The following is a 15,541-nucleotide window of genomic DNA, read 5'->3' as shown; positions in this document are numbered from 1 at the left end:
CCATCGGGACATGTTCAACCAAGGTGTGTCCTCTAATTAGCATCACAGGTGTCTACAAACTTGTAATCAGTCAGTTGGCCTATTTAACGGGTGACAAGTAGTCACTGTGCTGTTTTGTGACATGGTGTGTACCACACTAAACATGGACCAGAGGAAGCGATGGAGAGAGTTGTCTCAGGAGATTAGAAAGAAAATGATAGACAAGCATGTTAAAGGTAAAGGCTATAAGACCATCTCCAAGCAGCTTGATGTTCCTGGGACTACAGTTCAGTGTTTCCGCTAGACTTTTTTGTCCCCGGTCAAAATGACCGACAGTCCTCAAGAATTCCGGCCATTTAGAACAACTACGGGACATTTGCTTTAACATTATGTTGCTGCATTAACAGCAGCAAAACGCATAAATCTGATATTCTGTGATACATTGATACACAAGTCTGCGCTAAACGGGAGAGAGGACACATTTTTATTTCCAGACCTGATCCAAAACCGAGACAGTAGAAACCAAGCCGACAGTAAACCTGACTAATTATTATCCCGTTATTAAAAACTGGTAGACACAAGATTAGACACTAAAAATGGCTGCACAAAGACTTTCTCTTATTTTTCTTTGTGTAAGTGGTTTAAAGTATCAAAATGAAGGCTGCGCGCTTTTCCTTACACACGCAGTCAGTCACACAATATACACCCACGTTAAACTCATAAACAACAGTTAGCGTCACATTAGCACCGTTAGCCTGTTAGCTCATTGGCCACTAAGTTTTTTGTAGCTTACATCAGAAAAATACCATCCTCTACCAACAACAACAACGAGGCATCCAAACACTCAACAACAGTGCTCTCTTAACTGGACACTGCGTTACAACTCTACATTTCAAATGAAAAATGAGTCTTACCGTCAGCTGCTAATATCAGTCCCCATGATGATATCACTGTAACCTCCAATAAAGCAGTAAATCCAACCATTCTGGTTTATTTGGACTAGTCCTGAAAAGACAAAAGCTCCACAGCAGATAGTCCAGTCCTTCTCTCATTGACGGCTTATCCAAGACTACTTCTGCTAATTAGCCGGCGTAGGCCTCTCTCTCTCTGCTGCTGCATCGGTGTTTCAGAGGCTCAGTTGTACCGTTCCCTTTGATTCAGCCTCTTCATTACTCACAGTGATGACTAACTACAAATCCCCCCATACCGCTGATGATATTAAGCCTTTGGTTAACCAGGAAAACCTCACTGAGATTAAAATTCTGCTTTATGCGAAGCTCTGGTCAAACTTTCCCTGCATAGTCTCCAGTACTACTGAGCATGCGCAGAGAGATAGATTTGCTTTGATGTCATTGTGCATACATAATTAGCTATGTGCTTGCCGTCTGAGGAGATAAACAACCCCAGCACCACAGGACAGTAGATGTAGTTAGATTAGGCAACTTTTAGTTTATATTAACGCATTCTCGCAACATATCTCCTAGGTTACACAAAATATAATATGCAACTATTCATTGTTTACATATCTGGTCATTTGCATGTTTTCTGCCGGACATTTTGACCAGTTATATTTTTATCTGTCGGACTTCCGCCCTTTTTACCGGCCAATGACCGGCAATTACCAAGCTAATGGAAACTCAGCTACAGTTGACCATATTATTCAGAAATGTAAGATCCACGGGACTGTAGCCAACCTCCCTGGACGTGGCCGCAGGAGGAAAACTGATGACAAATGGAAGAGACGGATAATACAAATGGTAACAAAAGAGCCCAGAACAACCTCCAAAGACATTAAAGGTGAACTCCAAGGTCAAGGTTCATCAGTGTCAGATCGCACCATCTGTCATTGTTTGAGCCAAAGTGGATGTCATGGAGACGACCAAGGAGGACACCACTGTTGAAAACAAATCATAAAAAAGCCAGACTGGAATTTGCCAAACTGCATGTTGACAAGCCACAAAGCTTCTGGGAGAATGTCCTATGGACAGACCAGACAAAACTGGAACTTTTTGGACAGGGAAACATCAGCTCTATGTTCACAGATGCAGAAATGAAGCATACTAAGAAAAGAAGACTGTCCCTACTGTGAAACATGGAGGAGGCTCTGTTATGTTCTGGGGCTGCTTTGCTGCATCTGGCACAGGGTGTCCTGAATCTGTGCAGGGTACAATGAAATCTCAAGACTACCAAGGTATTCTAGAGAGAAATGTGCTGCCCAGTGTCAGAAAGCTTGGTCTCAGTCGCAGGTCATGGGTCTTGCAACAGGATAATGACCCAAAACACACAGCTAAAAACAGCCAAGAATGGCTAAGAGCAAAACACTGGACTATTCTGAAGTGGCCTTCTATGAGCCCTGATCTAAATCCTACTGAACACCTGTGGAAGGAGCTGAAACATGGCGTCTGGAGAAGAAACCCTTCAAACCTGAGACAACTGGAGCAGTTTGCTCATGAGGAGTGGGCCAAAATACCTGCTGAGAGGAGCAGAAGTCTCACTGAGAGTTACAGAAACCGTTTGATTGCAGTGATTGCCTCAAAAGGTTGTGCAACAAGATATTAAGTTAAGGGTACCATCATTTTTGTCCAGGCCTGTTTCATGAGTTTGTTTTTTAAATAATTCTGTTGAACCACAGTTCAAAAGCAATGTCTGATTTTCATTGGTTAATGTGCATTGAATTTTTATTTGTTACTACTTTTGTCAGATTCCAGTTATTTCTGTGACCATTGTGGGTTTTTCTTGCATTAACAGAGGGGTACCAACTATTTTGTCCACGTGTGTATCTGAACCTTCATGTCAGAGCTCTAGTCCACAGTTAGAGATGGCTGATTGATCTCTGATCGTTAGTCATTGATCACATTTACTGTTCAGTCATTCTCCTCTCAGTCAGGTGGACTCTGATGGTCAAACTATCAGACTTTGAGATGGACAAAACACTTATGGACCAGCCAATAGGAAACAGGAAGAGGATGAACCAGCCAATAGGAAACAGGAAGAGGATGAACCAGCCAATAGGAAACAGGAAGAGGATGAACCAGCCAATAGGAAACAGGATGAGGATGGACCAGCCAATAGGAAACAGGAAGAGGATGAACCAGCCAATAGGAAACAGGTAGAGGATGAACCAGCCAATAGGAAACAGGTAGAGGATGGCTCAGCCAATAGGAAACAGGTAGCGGACAGGATCTAACCTCTGACCCTCTGACTCTCAGAACCACTGATCCACCTGACCACTAACCAAAGACCATCATCAAAGACCGGCCCACTGACTGGTCCAGGTTCAGCAGCGTACCAGGAGATGAAGACCAGGTCCTCCTTCTTGCACTCCTTGGTCTCGTACCAGGCATCATAAAGGGCATATCTGCATTCTTCGGGGGGGAAGAGCTTGACGAAGGAGGTGTAAGGGTCTTCCACCTTCCCACCGATGTCTTCCACCAGGATGTGCTTCCCATCATCCACGATGATCTGTGTTTGGTCATCGTTGATACGGAACAGGACCGCCTTCTTCACCTGGTCCTTCCCCTGCTTCCTCACCTTCATGTTGTTGTACAACTGGACGACCTCATCGGCCACTGTCACACCTGATGCCTGCAGACGACACGAAGGGAAAAGTCAGCACATGGCAATGGCATCACACCCATCTCCTGTTGGTTAAATCATTTCAATCAAACCTCTGGGAACATGGCTGTAGATCCACAACCACAGAGGACTGTTCTATTTCTGCATCTATTCATGTTATTAGCCCATACTAATCAGCTTTTATAGTAACAACACTCAGAGAGGCTGAGCCAATCAGAGCTGAGAGAGGAAGGAGGCAGTCTGGTAGTCAGTTTATGTTTGGGACTCACAGCTGGGCCTCACCTATACCTGATGGTACAGCAGCATTAGACTGATGGATGGTTTATCCCCCTCATATTTACAGCCAAAATACCGACTATAAACATCAGCTGAACCTTCATCTGGACTCAGAACATTCCCTCACCAAGGTAGGATCAACTGATACTGATATCATATCTGCAATCAGACGTCCCCAATTTGGACAATGTCTCAGCCCTGTGTGGGCGTGCTTCAGTCATGTGTGGGCGTGTCTCAGCCCTGTGGGCGTGTCTCAGCCCTGTGTGGGTGTGTCTCAGCCATATGTGGGTGTGTCTCAGCCCTGTGTGGGCGTGCTTCAGTCATGTGTGGGCGTGTCTCAGTCATATGTGGGTGTGCCTCAGCCCTGTGGGCGTGTCTCAGCCCTGTGTGGGTGTGTCTCAGCCCTGTGTTGTCATGTCTCAGCCCTGTGTGGGCGTGTTTCAGGCCTGTGTGGGCGTGTCATGTTAATGAGAGATGGTCATCGCAAACATAACGATCCACCCGTAGTTTTAGAGGAATGAGCCGCTGCTCAGACAGGGGTTGTCTGGTCCCAGAGAGTCGGTTCAAGAACGTTACTGCGATTCTCCTGGACTTCATCATGAGCTGAAGAACCCAGGCTGTGCAGAAATGACGATGAATAATATTCTCTATGGTGTTGATGACAAAGGAAACAGAAGAAACAGTCAAACCCTCCTTCGTCCTCGTACTCATCTTCAAATGTCTGCTTCATCAGACCGTCCCTCTGATTTCTATCTAAACTTTAAAATATGTCTGAGGTAGAATAAACCCTCTGGTCTGTTTCTATTTTTACACAGTATATCTTCTCTATTCTCCTCTACATGAACATGGAGGAACCGTAGGAACAGCTGAAGCTTTTCTGTAAAGGCTCTAGAGCTCATGTGTGAAAGAGGAACCATGTTAGGGATGATGTCAGAGGGAGGCGTCCCAGCTTTTCTGTAAAGGCTCTAGAGCTCATGTGTGAAAGAGGAACCATGTTAGGGATGATGTCAGAGGGAGGCGTCCCAGCTTTTCTGTAATCCACTATGTCCACATATCCTTGTTTGTCCCTCAGCAGCTAACCAGTACTAGGTCTACCTTCAACGACTCTGACATCATGGCTAATCTGATCTAGAGGAAACAAAGCCTGAATGACACTGTGGCTGATGAGGGACATTAGGAAGAAGGGGGTGGGCATGTCTAATCACTCCTCCCTCCTGTCAAAAAGAAGTGATGTCATAACAGCATTTTACCTACATTCCAGAGTACATTAGCCTCGGCTGAACTCTAAACTACAAACATCTGAATTATGCTCTAACAGCTGATGAAATGTTCTCAATGGCATTTGCATAATAATGTGGAAGGTGGTGTAAAGTCAGAGTTTGATTTATAGAGTAACTAAAGCCAGAGTTTAATTAATAGAGTAACTAAAGCCAGAGTTTAATTAATAGAGTAACTAAAGCCAGAGTTTAATTTATAGAGTAACTAAAGCCAGAGTTTAATTTATAGAGTAACTAAAGCCAGAGTTTAATTTATAGAGTAACTAAAGCCAGAGTTTGATTTATAGAGTAACAAAAGCCAGAGTTTGATTTAATAGATTAACTAAAGTCAGAGTTTAATTTATAGAGTAACTAAAGCCAGAGTTTAATTTATAGAGTAACTAAAGCCAGAGTTGATTTAATAGAGTAACTAAAGCCAGAGTTTGATTTATAGAGTAACTAAAGCCAGAGTTTAATTAATAGAGTAACTAAAGCCAGAGTTTAATTAATAGAGTAACTAAAGCCAGAGTTTAATTTATAGAGTAACTAAAGCCAGAGTTTAATTTATAGAGTAACTAAAGCCAGAGTTTGATTTATAGAGTAACAAAAGCCAGAGTTTGATTTAATAGATTAACTAAAGTCAGAGTTTAATTTATAGAGTAACTAAAGCCAGAGTTTAATTTATAGAGTAACTAAAGCCAGAGTTTAATTTATAGAGTTACTAAAGCCAGAGTTTAATTTATAGAGTAACAAAAGCCAGAGTTTGATTTATAGAGTAACTAAAGCCAGAGTTGATTTAATAGATTAACTAAAGTCAGAGTTTAATTTATAGAGTAACAAAAGCCAGAGTTTAATTTATAGAGTAACAAAAGCCAGAGTTTAATTTATAGAGTAACTAAAGCCAGAGTTGATTTAATAGAGTAACTAAAGTCAGAGTTTAATTTATAGAGTAACTAAAGCCAGAGTTTAATTTATAGAGTAACTAAAGCCAGAGTTGATTTAATAGAGTAACTAATGTCAGAGTTTTATTTCTACAGTAACTAAAGCCAGAGTTTGATTTATAGAGTAACTAAAGCCAGAGTTTGATTTCTAGAGTAACTAAAGCCAGAGTTTGATTTATAGAGTAACTAAAGCCAGAGTTTGATTTATAGAGTAACTAAAGCCAGAGTTTGATTTCTAGAGTAACTAAAGCTAGAGTTTGATTTCTAGAGTAACTAAAGCCAGAGTTTGATTTCTAGAGTAACTAAAGCCAGAGTTTGATTTCTAGAGTAACTAAAGCCAGAGTTTGATTTCTAGAGTAACTAAAGCCAGAGTTGATTTAATAGAGTAACTAATGTCAGAGTTGTATTTCTACAGTAACTAAAGCCAGAGTTTGATTTCTAGAGTAACTAAAGCCAGAGTTTGATTTATAGAGTAACAATAGCCAGAGTTTGATTTCTAGAGTAACTAAAGCCAGAGTTTGATTTCTAGAGTAACTAAAGCCAGAGTTTGGTTTACAGAGTAACTAAAGCCAGAGTTTGATTTATAGAGTAACTAAAGCCAGAGTTTGATTTATAGAGTAACTAATGTCAGAGTTTGATTTCTAGAGTAACGAAAGCCAGAGTTTGATTTCTAGAGTAACTAAAGCCAGAGTTTGATTTCTAGAGTACCTTTAGTCCTGTCTGTAGTCCTGACTGTAGTCCTGTCTGTAGTCCTGTTTGTAGTCCTGTCTGTAGTCCTGTCTGTAGTCCTGTTTGTAGTCCTGTCTGTAGTCCTGTTTGTAGTCCTGTCTGTAGTCCTGTCTGTAGTCCTGTTTGTAGTCCTGTCTGTAGTCCTGTCTGTAGTCCTGTCTGTAGTCCTGTCTGTGGTCCTGTCTGTGGTCCTGTCTGTAGTCCTGACTGTGGTCCTGTCTGTGGTCCTGTCTGTAGTCCTGTCTGTAGTCCTGTCTGTGGTCCTGTCTGTAGTCCTGACTATAGTCCTGACTATAGTCCTGTTTGTAGTCCTGTCTGTAGTCCTGTCTGTAGTCCTGTTTGTAGTCCTGTCTGTGGTCCTGTCTGTGGTCCTGTCTGTAGTCCTGACTATAGTCCTGACTATAGTCCTGTCTGTAGTCCTGTCTGTAGTCCTGTCTGTAGTCCTGTCTGTAGTCCTGACTATAGTCCTGTTTGTAGTCCTGTCTGTAGTCCTGTCTGTAGTCCTGTTTGTAGTCCTGTCTGTAGTCCTGTTTGTAGTCCTGTCTGTGGTCCTGTCTGTAGTCCTGACTATAGTCCTGACTATAGTCCTGTTTGTAGTCCTGTCTGTAGTCCTGTCTGTAGTCCTGTTTGTAGTCCTGTCTGTGGTCCTGTTTGTAGTCCTGTCTGTGGTCCTGTCTGTAGTCCTGACTATAGTCCTGACTATAGTCCTGTTTGTAGTCCTGTCTGTAGTCCTGTCTGTAGTCCTGTTTGTAGTCCTGTCTGTGGTCCTGTCTGTGGTCCTGTCTGTAGTCCTGACTATAGTCCTGTCTGTAGTCCTGTCTGTAGTCCTGTTTGTAGTCCTGTCTGTAGTCCTGTTTGTTGTCCTGTCTGTGGTCCTGTCTGTCGTCCTGACTATAGTCCTGACTATAGTCCTGTCTGTAGTCCTGTCTGTAGTCCTGTCTGTAGTCCTGTCTGTAGTCCTGACTATAGTCCTGTTTGTAGTCCTGTCTGTAGTCCTGTCTGTAGTCCTGTTTGTAGTCCTGTCTGTAGTCCTGTTTGTAGTCCTGTCTGTGGTCCTGTCTGTAGTCCTGTTTGTAGTCCTGTCTGTGGTCCTGTCTGTAGTCCTGACTATAGTCCTGACTATAGTCCTGTTTGTAGTCCTGTCTGTAGTCCTGACTATAGTCCTGTTTGTAGTCCTGTCTGTAGTCCTGTCTGTAGTCCTGTCTGTAGTCCTGTTTGTAGTCCTGTCTGTGGTCCTGTCTGTAGTCCTGACTATAGTCCTGACTATAGTCCTGTTTGTAGTCCTGTCTGTAGTCCTGTCTGTAGTCCTGTTTGTAGTCCTGTCTGTGGTCCTGTCTATAGTCCTGACTATAGTCCTGTTTGTAGTCCTGTCTGTAGTCCTGTCTGTAGTCCTGTTTGTAGTCCTGTCTGTAGTCCTGTTTGTAGTCCTGTCTGTGGTCCTGTCTGTAGTCCTGTTTGTAGTCCTGTCTGTGGTCCTGTCTGTAGTCCTGACTATAGTCCTGTCTGTAGTCCTGTCTGTAGTCCTGTCTGTAGTCCTGTCTGTAGTCCTGACTATAGTCCTGTTTGTAGTCCTGTCTGTAGTCCTGTCTGTAGTCCTGTTTGTAGTCCTGTCTGTAGTCCTGTTTGTAGTCCTGTCTGTGGTCCTGTCTGTAGTCCTGACTATAGTCCTGACTATAGTCCTGTTTGTAGTCCTGTCTGTAGTCCTGTCTGTAGTCCTGTCTGTAGTCCTGTTTGTAGTCCTGTCTGTGGTCCTGTCTGTAGTCCTGACTATAGTCCTGACTATAGTCCTGTTTGTAGTCCTGTCTGTAGTCCTGTCTGTAGTCCTGTTTGTAGTCCTGTCTGTGGTCCTGTCTATAGTCCTGACTATAGTCCTGTTTGTAGTCCTGTCTGTAGTCCTGTCTGTAGTCCTGTTTGTAGTCCTGTCTGTAGTCCTGTTTGTAGTCCTGTCTGTGGTCCTGTCTGTAGTCCTGTTTGTAGTCCTGTCTGTGGTCCTGTCTGTAGTCCTGACTATAGTCCTGTCTGTAGTCCTGTCTGTAGTCCTGTCTAGGTCCGGCTCAGTAACCAATGGGTTTGTTTCTTCAGTAGGAGGTAACTGAGGACAGATACCAGAGGGATGCCCTTATATGGAGATATTTCAGATTGATCTGTGCTGACTCACCATGGTGTTCTCTGTTCAAACAGGTTTTGGTCGTCAACAACGTCAGGGAGTGGCTAACAGGTTCAGGCGCGTCGAGCAGGTCTGATAGTCCGTCAGTTTATCACCCAGGTCTGTGTGATGAAACAAGAATCATAATCATACTCATGAGTTTAAACCAAACTGAGCAGGGTCAAAACAGTAATCAGTATTGTTTCAAAGTAAAATGTGCAAAATTTCCCGGTAAATGTCTCTCCCTATAGAAAAGTGCCCCGACCACTCCAGGTCCTTGTATAAAGGTGAACCAGGACACACCCATCAGGTAAGCAGCCTGCTCCCAGCCCTAACGTTAACATCCAGACTCATTTCTCACCTTTAAAGTGTTCGTGGAGTTTTCAGACGGCTGCAGTGATAGAAAGTTCTCCTATCAGTCTGAGATCGTCGATCTGTCTGGAGGACCAAAAGTCTGTTCTTCCTGTTTCACAGCAGAGGAAATTCAGCTTCAGATTAAACTTTCTGAGGATGAGTATCAGACTTTCTCAGGTAAAATGCTGTAAATAATACTCTGAATAGTCATTAAGTCAGCGTCTTACCTGGAGCGTCTCTGATAGAGGAAGTGTCTGTCTGATCGATGTGTCACATATAAATATGCTGATGGGCGTGCCATTGTGTTGTTAACCCCTCATATTCCCCGATGCGCTAGGACCAGGGCTATTCAGTGACAAAGTCAACCATTCAACGGGCCAAATCTTAAAATCTTAAAACCAACATGAACATAGCCTGAGGTAGTAGAAATGCTTTTTTCTCCTGAATGAAAATAAAGTTAGACAAAAGTAAGGCAATTTGTGTTTGGTCCATTATTTCTTTGTTGTAACAATGCTTCCTGGTAATAAATCTTACACCGTTAGAAAGCCTGATTATTACCCTTTTAAATGATGCCACATTTGTAAGGATCATGCATTTGTGGGATGAGCAGCAGAGCTGAGTATGTGGGTTGCGCCCATGAAAAATGTGCCAAATCTTCTCTGCCAATGCCTCTTTCATTGACTCTTGTTTGGTGTTTGGTGGATTGGATGGTTGAAGTTTGAACAAACAAGACATACTGGCAATTTAACAATTTATTCATTTAACAAACAGGAGCCTCAGTAGCGTGTGGAAGAACCATACACAGCCACAACAGCCTGGCTCCTCCTCCTCATGCTGGTCACCAGCCTGGCTCCTCCTCCTCATGCTGGTCACCAGCCTGGCTCCTCCTCCTCATGCTGGTCACCAGCCTGGCTCCTCCTCCTCATGCTGGTCACCAGCCTGGTCACACACTGCTGTGGGATGGCATCCCATTCTTCAACCAGCATTTGTCTCCAGTCAGCCAGCGTGGTTGTGTTGGTCACTCTGGCACCAACAGCACGCCCAAGCTGATCCCACAAGTGTTCAGTGGGGTTAAAGGTCAGGACTGCTGGCAGGCCATTCCATCCTCTCCACTCCCATATTCTGGAGGTAGTCTCTGATAAACCCGCTCTGTGGGGGCGAGTGTTGTCATCTTGGAGGATAGAGTTCTGCTGACAGGGTGAGAGAACAGGATTCTTGGTGTGTTGTCTTATTGGGACGCCCGCCTAGCGGCCTGTCTCTGACATTCCCCGTTACATGGACCTTGGCCTTCAGTTTGGAGATGGCACTAGAGCAGTGGTTTTCAAACTTTTTTCACCCAAGACACACCTAAGGTTAAGCCAAAATCTCAAGGCACACCAGATTTAAATGGATACAAAATAGACTTTTAAAATAATGTTTCAGTCAAGGTGGCCTATAAGGGGAGAAAGGGGAGATCGCACTGGGGCCCAGACAACTGGGGGATCATGGAGACGGCAAAAGTGGGCAAAAAATGGGTTAAATGTGGTAAAAAATGTTTTTAAAAGGCAGCAGAAATGAGTTAAATGTGGCAAAAAGTTCAAAAAAGGTAGCAATAACAGGTTGAATGTGGTAAAAAGTTCCAAAAAAGGCAACAAAAATGGGTAAAATGTGGCAAAAGTTTAAAAAAAGGTAGCAATTATGGGTCAAATGTGGCAAAAAGTTCAAAAAAGGTAGCAATAATAGGTTGAATGTGGTAAAAAGTTCCAAAACTGGTAACAAAAATGGGTTAAATGTGGCAAAAACATCCAAAAAAGGTAGGAAAAATGGGTTCAATGTGGTACAAAATTTTTAAAAAGGTAGCAGAACTCCAAACAATGCCACAACTTGGTTTTGCGGCGCACCAGCCCAGCCGACGGCCCTGTCCAGATCAGTCAAATGACAAATGGCACAAGAGGAGATTCCACCTGGATATTTTTACTAAAACCTCCTGTTTTGTCCTGATAACCCTCTAGTGGCATGAAAGTTGAAAGTCGGTTTCAGTCGTTCAGTCTGAAACCAAAGCTCCCCCTACTACAAGGGCGACCACACAGACACCTTCTCCATTCATGAATGGGAGGACACCATGAAGTGTTACTTATCAAGGATGACACATGTCCAGGCTTTCAGGCAAAGCTAGGGGTGTGGTCAAAGTGTCACTTGACTGCCACCCTGAGATGAGCGGCGAGGAAAAGATTGCTGCTGTGTCTGACATCTTCAAGTGAACCTTCAGCCAGCGGACGTATTCAAGCATGCCCAGGAAAGACTTTCACAGCACCGTTCCACCACCAGGTGAGGATGCCATAGATAATTGGATCCGTCTGAACAAGTCTACTGATGCTGCCGATGAGTGCCTTCACAGGCGGGGCAGGCTGGTAGAAAGCCCCCGAGATATAGTTCTGGCTCCGTATACATCAAAAAAAGGGCCCAAGATAGGAGTCACTGCAACAGGGATGGCACTGCCAACCAGGAGGGCACTTTAGCACGTATTTACCAGCCAAGAGGCCCGTTTATCACGTATTTACCAGCCAAGAGGCCCGTTTATCACGTATTTACCAGCCAAGAGGCCCGTTTATCACGTTTAAACCAGCCAAGAGGCCAGTTTATCACGTAATTACCAGCCGAGAGGCCAGTTTATCACGTTTTCACCAGCCAAGAGGCCAGTTTATCACGTTTAAACCAGCCAAGAGGCCAGTTTATCACGTTTAAACCAGCCAAGAGGCCAGTTTATCACGTTTAAACCAGCCAAGAGGCCAGTTTATCACGTTTAAACCTGCCAAGAGGCCAGTTTATCACGTTTAAACCAGCCAAGAGGCCAGTTTATCATGTTTTCACCAGCCAAGAGGCCAGTTTATCATGTTTTCACCAGCCGAGAGGCCAGTTTATCACGTTTAAACCAGCCAAGAGGCCAGTTTATCACGTTTAAACCAGCCAAGAGGCCAGTTTATCACGTTTAAACCAGCCAAGAGGCCAGTTTATCACGTTTTCACCAGCCAAGAGGCCAGTTTATCACGTTTTCACCAGCCAAGAGGCCAGTTTATCACGTTTAAACCAGCCAAGAGGCCAGTTTATCACGTTTAAACCAGCCAAGAGGCCAGTTTATCACCAGCCGAGAGGCCAGTTTATCACGTTTAAACCAGCCAAGAGGCCAGTTTATCACGTTTAAACCAGCCAAGAGGCCAGTTTATCACGTTTAAACCAGCCAAGAGGCCAGTTTATCATGTTTTCACCAGCCAAGAGGCCAGTTTATCATGTTTTCACCAGCCAAGAGGCCAGTTTATCACGTTTAAACCAGCCAAGAGGCCAGTTTATCACGTTTAAACCTGCCAAGAGGCCAGTTTATCACGTTTAAACCAGCCAAGAGGCCAGTTTATCATGTTTTCACCAGCCAAGAGGCCAGTTTATCATGTTTTCACCAGCCGAGAGGCCAGTTTATCACGTTTAAACCAGCCAAGAGGCCAGTTTATCACGTTTTCACCAGCCAAGAGGCCAGTTTATCATGTTTTCACCAGCCGAGAGGCCAGTTTATCACGTTTAAACCAGCCAAGAGGCCAGTTTATCACGTTTAAACCAGCCAAGAGGCCAGTTTATCACGTTTTCACCAGCCAAGAGGCCAGTTTATCACGTTTAAACCAGCCAAGAGGCCAGTTTATCACGTTTTCACCAGCCAAGAGGCCAGTTTATCACGTTTAAACCAGCCAAGAGGCCAGTTTATCACGTTTTCACCAGCCAAGAGGCCAGTTTATCATGTTTTCACCAGCCAAGAGGCCAGTTTATCACGTTTAAACCAGCCAAGAGGCCAGTTTATCACGTTTAAACCAGCCAAGAGGCCAGTTTATCACGTTTTCTCCAGCCAAGAGGCCAGTTTATCACGTTTTCACCAGCCAAGAGGCCACTTTATCACGATTTAACCAGCAAAGAGGCCACTTTATCATGTTTTCACCAGCCAAGAGGCCAGTTTATCACGTTTTCACCAGCCAAGAGGCCAGTTTATCACGTTTAAACCAGCCAAGAGGCCAGTTTATCACGTTTTCACCAGCCAAGAGGCCAGTTTATCATGTTTTCACCAGCCAAGAGGCCAGTTTATCACGTTTAAACCAGCCAAGAGGCCAGTTTATCACGTTTAAACCAGCCAAGAGGCCAGTTTATCACGTTTAAACCAGCCAAGAGGCCAGTTTATCACGTTTTCACCAGCCAAGAGGCCAGTTTATCACGTTTTCACCAGCCAAGAGGCCAGTTTATCACGTTTAAACCAGCCAAGAGGCCAGTTTATCACGTTTTCACCAGCCAAGAGGCCAGTTTATCACGTTTAAACCAGCCAAGAGGCCAGTTTATCACGTTTAAACCAGCCAAGAGGCCAGTTTATCACGTTTAAACCAGCCAAGAGGCCAGTTTATCATGTTTTCACCAGCCAAGAGGCCAGTTTATCATGTTTTCACCAGCCGAGAGGCCAGTTTATCACGTTTAAACCAGCCAAGAGGCCAGTTTATCATGTTTTCACCAGCCGAGAGGCCAGTTTATCACGTTTAAACCAGCCAAGAGGCCAGTTTATCACGTTTAAACCAGCCAAGAGGCCAGTTTATCACGTTTAAACCAGCCAAGAGGCCAGTTTATCACGTTTTCACCAGCCAAGAGGCCAGTTTATCACGTTTTCACCAGCCGAGAGGCCAGTTTATCACGTTTAAACCAGCCAAGAGGCCAGTTTATCACGTTTAAACCAGCCAAGAGGCCAGTTTATCACGTTTTCACCAGCCAAGAGGCCAGTTTATCACGTTTAAACCAGCCAAGAGGCCAGTTTATCACGTTTAAACCAGCCAAGAGGCCAGTTTATCACGTTTTCACCAGCCGAGAGGCCAGTTTATCACGTTTAAACCAGCCGAGAGGCCAGTTTATCACGTTTAAACCAGCCAAGAGGCCAGTTTATCACGTTTTCACCAGCCAAGAGGCCAGTTTATCATGTTTTCACCAGCCAAGAGGCCAGTTTATCACGTTTAAACCAGCCAAGAGGCCAGTTTATCACGCGTTTTCACCAGCCGAGGCCAGTTTATCACGCGTTTAAACCAGCCAAGAGGCCAGTTTATCACGTTTAAACCAGCCAAGAGGCCAGTTTATCACGTTTAAACCAGCCAAGAGGCCAGTTTATCACGTTTTCACCAGCCAAGAGGCCAGTTTATCACGTTTAAACCAGCCAAGAGGCCAGTTTATCACGTTTAAACCAGCCAAGAGGCCAGTTTATCACGTTTAAACCAGCCAAGAGGCCAGTTTATCACGTTTAAACCAGCCAAGAGGCCAGTTTATCACGTTTAAACCAGCCAAGAGGCCAGTTTATCACGTTTAAACCAGCCAAGAGGCCAGTTTATCACGTTTAAACCAGCCAAGAGGCCAGTTTATCACGTTTAAACCAGCCAAGAGGCCAGTTTATCACGTTTTCACCAGCCGAGAGGCCAGTTTATCACGTTTTCACCAGCCAAGAGGCCAGTTTATCACGTTTAAACCAGCCAAGAGGCCAGTTTATCACGTTTAAACCAGCCAAGAGGCCAGTTTATCACGTTTAAACCAGCCAAGAGGCCAGTTTATCACGTTTTCACCAGCCAAGAGGCCAGTTTATCACGTTTAAACCAGCCAAGAGGCCAGTTTATCACGTTTAAACCAGCCAAGAGGCCAGTTTATCACGTTTAAACCAGCCAAGAGGCCAGTTTATCACGTTTAAACCAGCCAAGAGGCCAGTTTATCACGCCACCAGCCGAGAGGCCAGTTTATCACGTTTAAACCAGCCAAGAGGCCAGTTTATCACGTTTAAACCAGCCAAGAGGCCAGTTTATCACGTTTAAACCAGCCAAGAGGCCAGTTTATCACGTTTAAACCTGCCAAGAGGCCAGTTTATCACGTTTAAACCAGCCAAGAGGCCAGTTTATCACGTTTAAACCAGCCAAGAGGCCAGTTTATCACGTTTTCACCAGCCAAGAGGCCAGTTTATCACGTTTAAACCAGCCAAGAGGCCAGTTTATCACGTTTTCACCAGCCGAGAGGCCAGTTTATCACGTTTTCACCAGCCAAGAGGCCAGTTTATCACGTTTAAACCAGCCAAGAGGCCAGTTTATCACGTTTAAACCAGCCAAGAGGCCAGTTTATCACGTTTAAACCAGCCAAGAGGCCAGTTTATCACGTTTTCACCAGCCGAGAGGCCAGTTTATCACGTTTAAACCAGCCAAGAGGCCAGTTTATCACGTTTTCACCAGCCAAGAGGCCAGTTTATCACGTTTAAACCA

General features: G+C 44.3%; 1 protein-coding gene across 1 annotated transcript in view; it reads right to left on the bottom strand.

Moving 5' to 3' along the window:
* The window catches only part of LOC121504498 (cofilin-2-like), a 17,315-nt gene extending 7,778 nt beyond the window's left edge, over positions 1–9,537 (bottom strand). The window contains exons 1-4 of the mRNA XM_041779306.1: positions 9,485–9,537; positions 9,265–9,366; positions 8,916–9,025; positions 3,269–3,564 (exon numbers count right to left, since the gene is read on the bottom strand). Coding sequence (XP_041635240.1) covers positions 3,269–3,564; positions 8,916–8,918 — 299 coding nt within the window. The 5' untranslated portion in view covers positions 8,919–9,025; positions 9,265–9,366; positions 9,485–9,537. The remainder of the gene's footprint in view (positions 1–3,268; positions 3,565–8,915; positions 9,026–9,264; positions 9,367–9,484) is intronic.
* Between the last annotated feature and the right edge of the window lie 6,004 nt (positions 9,538–15,541).

This window comes from Cheilinus undulatus, linkage group 22 (genome assembly GCF_018320785.1).
Source record: "Cheilinus undulatus linkage group 22, ASM1832078v1, whole genome shotgun sequence".
Taxonomy (NCBI): domain Eukaryota; kingdom Metazoa; phylum Chordata; class Actinopteri; order Labriformes; family Labridae; genus Cheilinus; species Cheilinus undulatus.
This window is presented reverse-complemented; position numbering and strand designations above follow the sequence as displayed.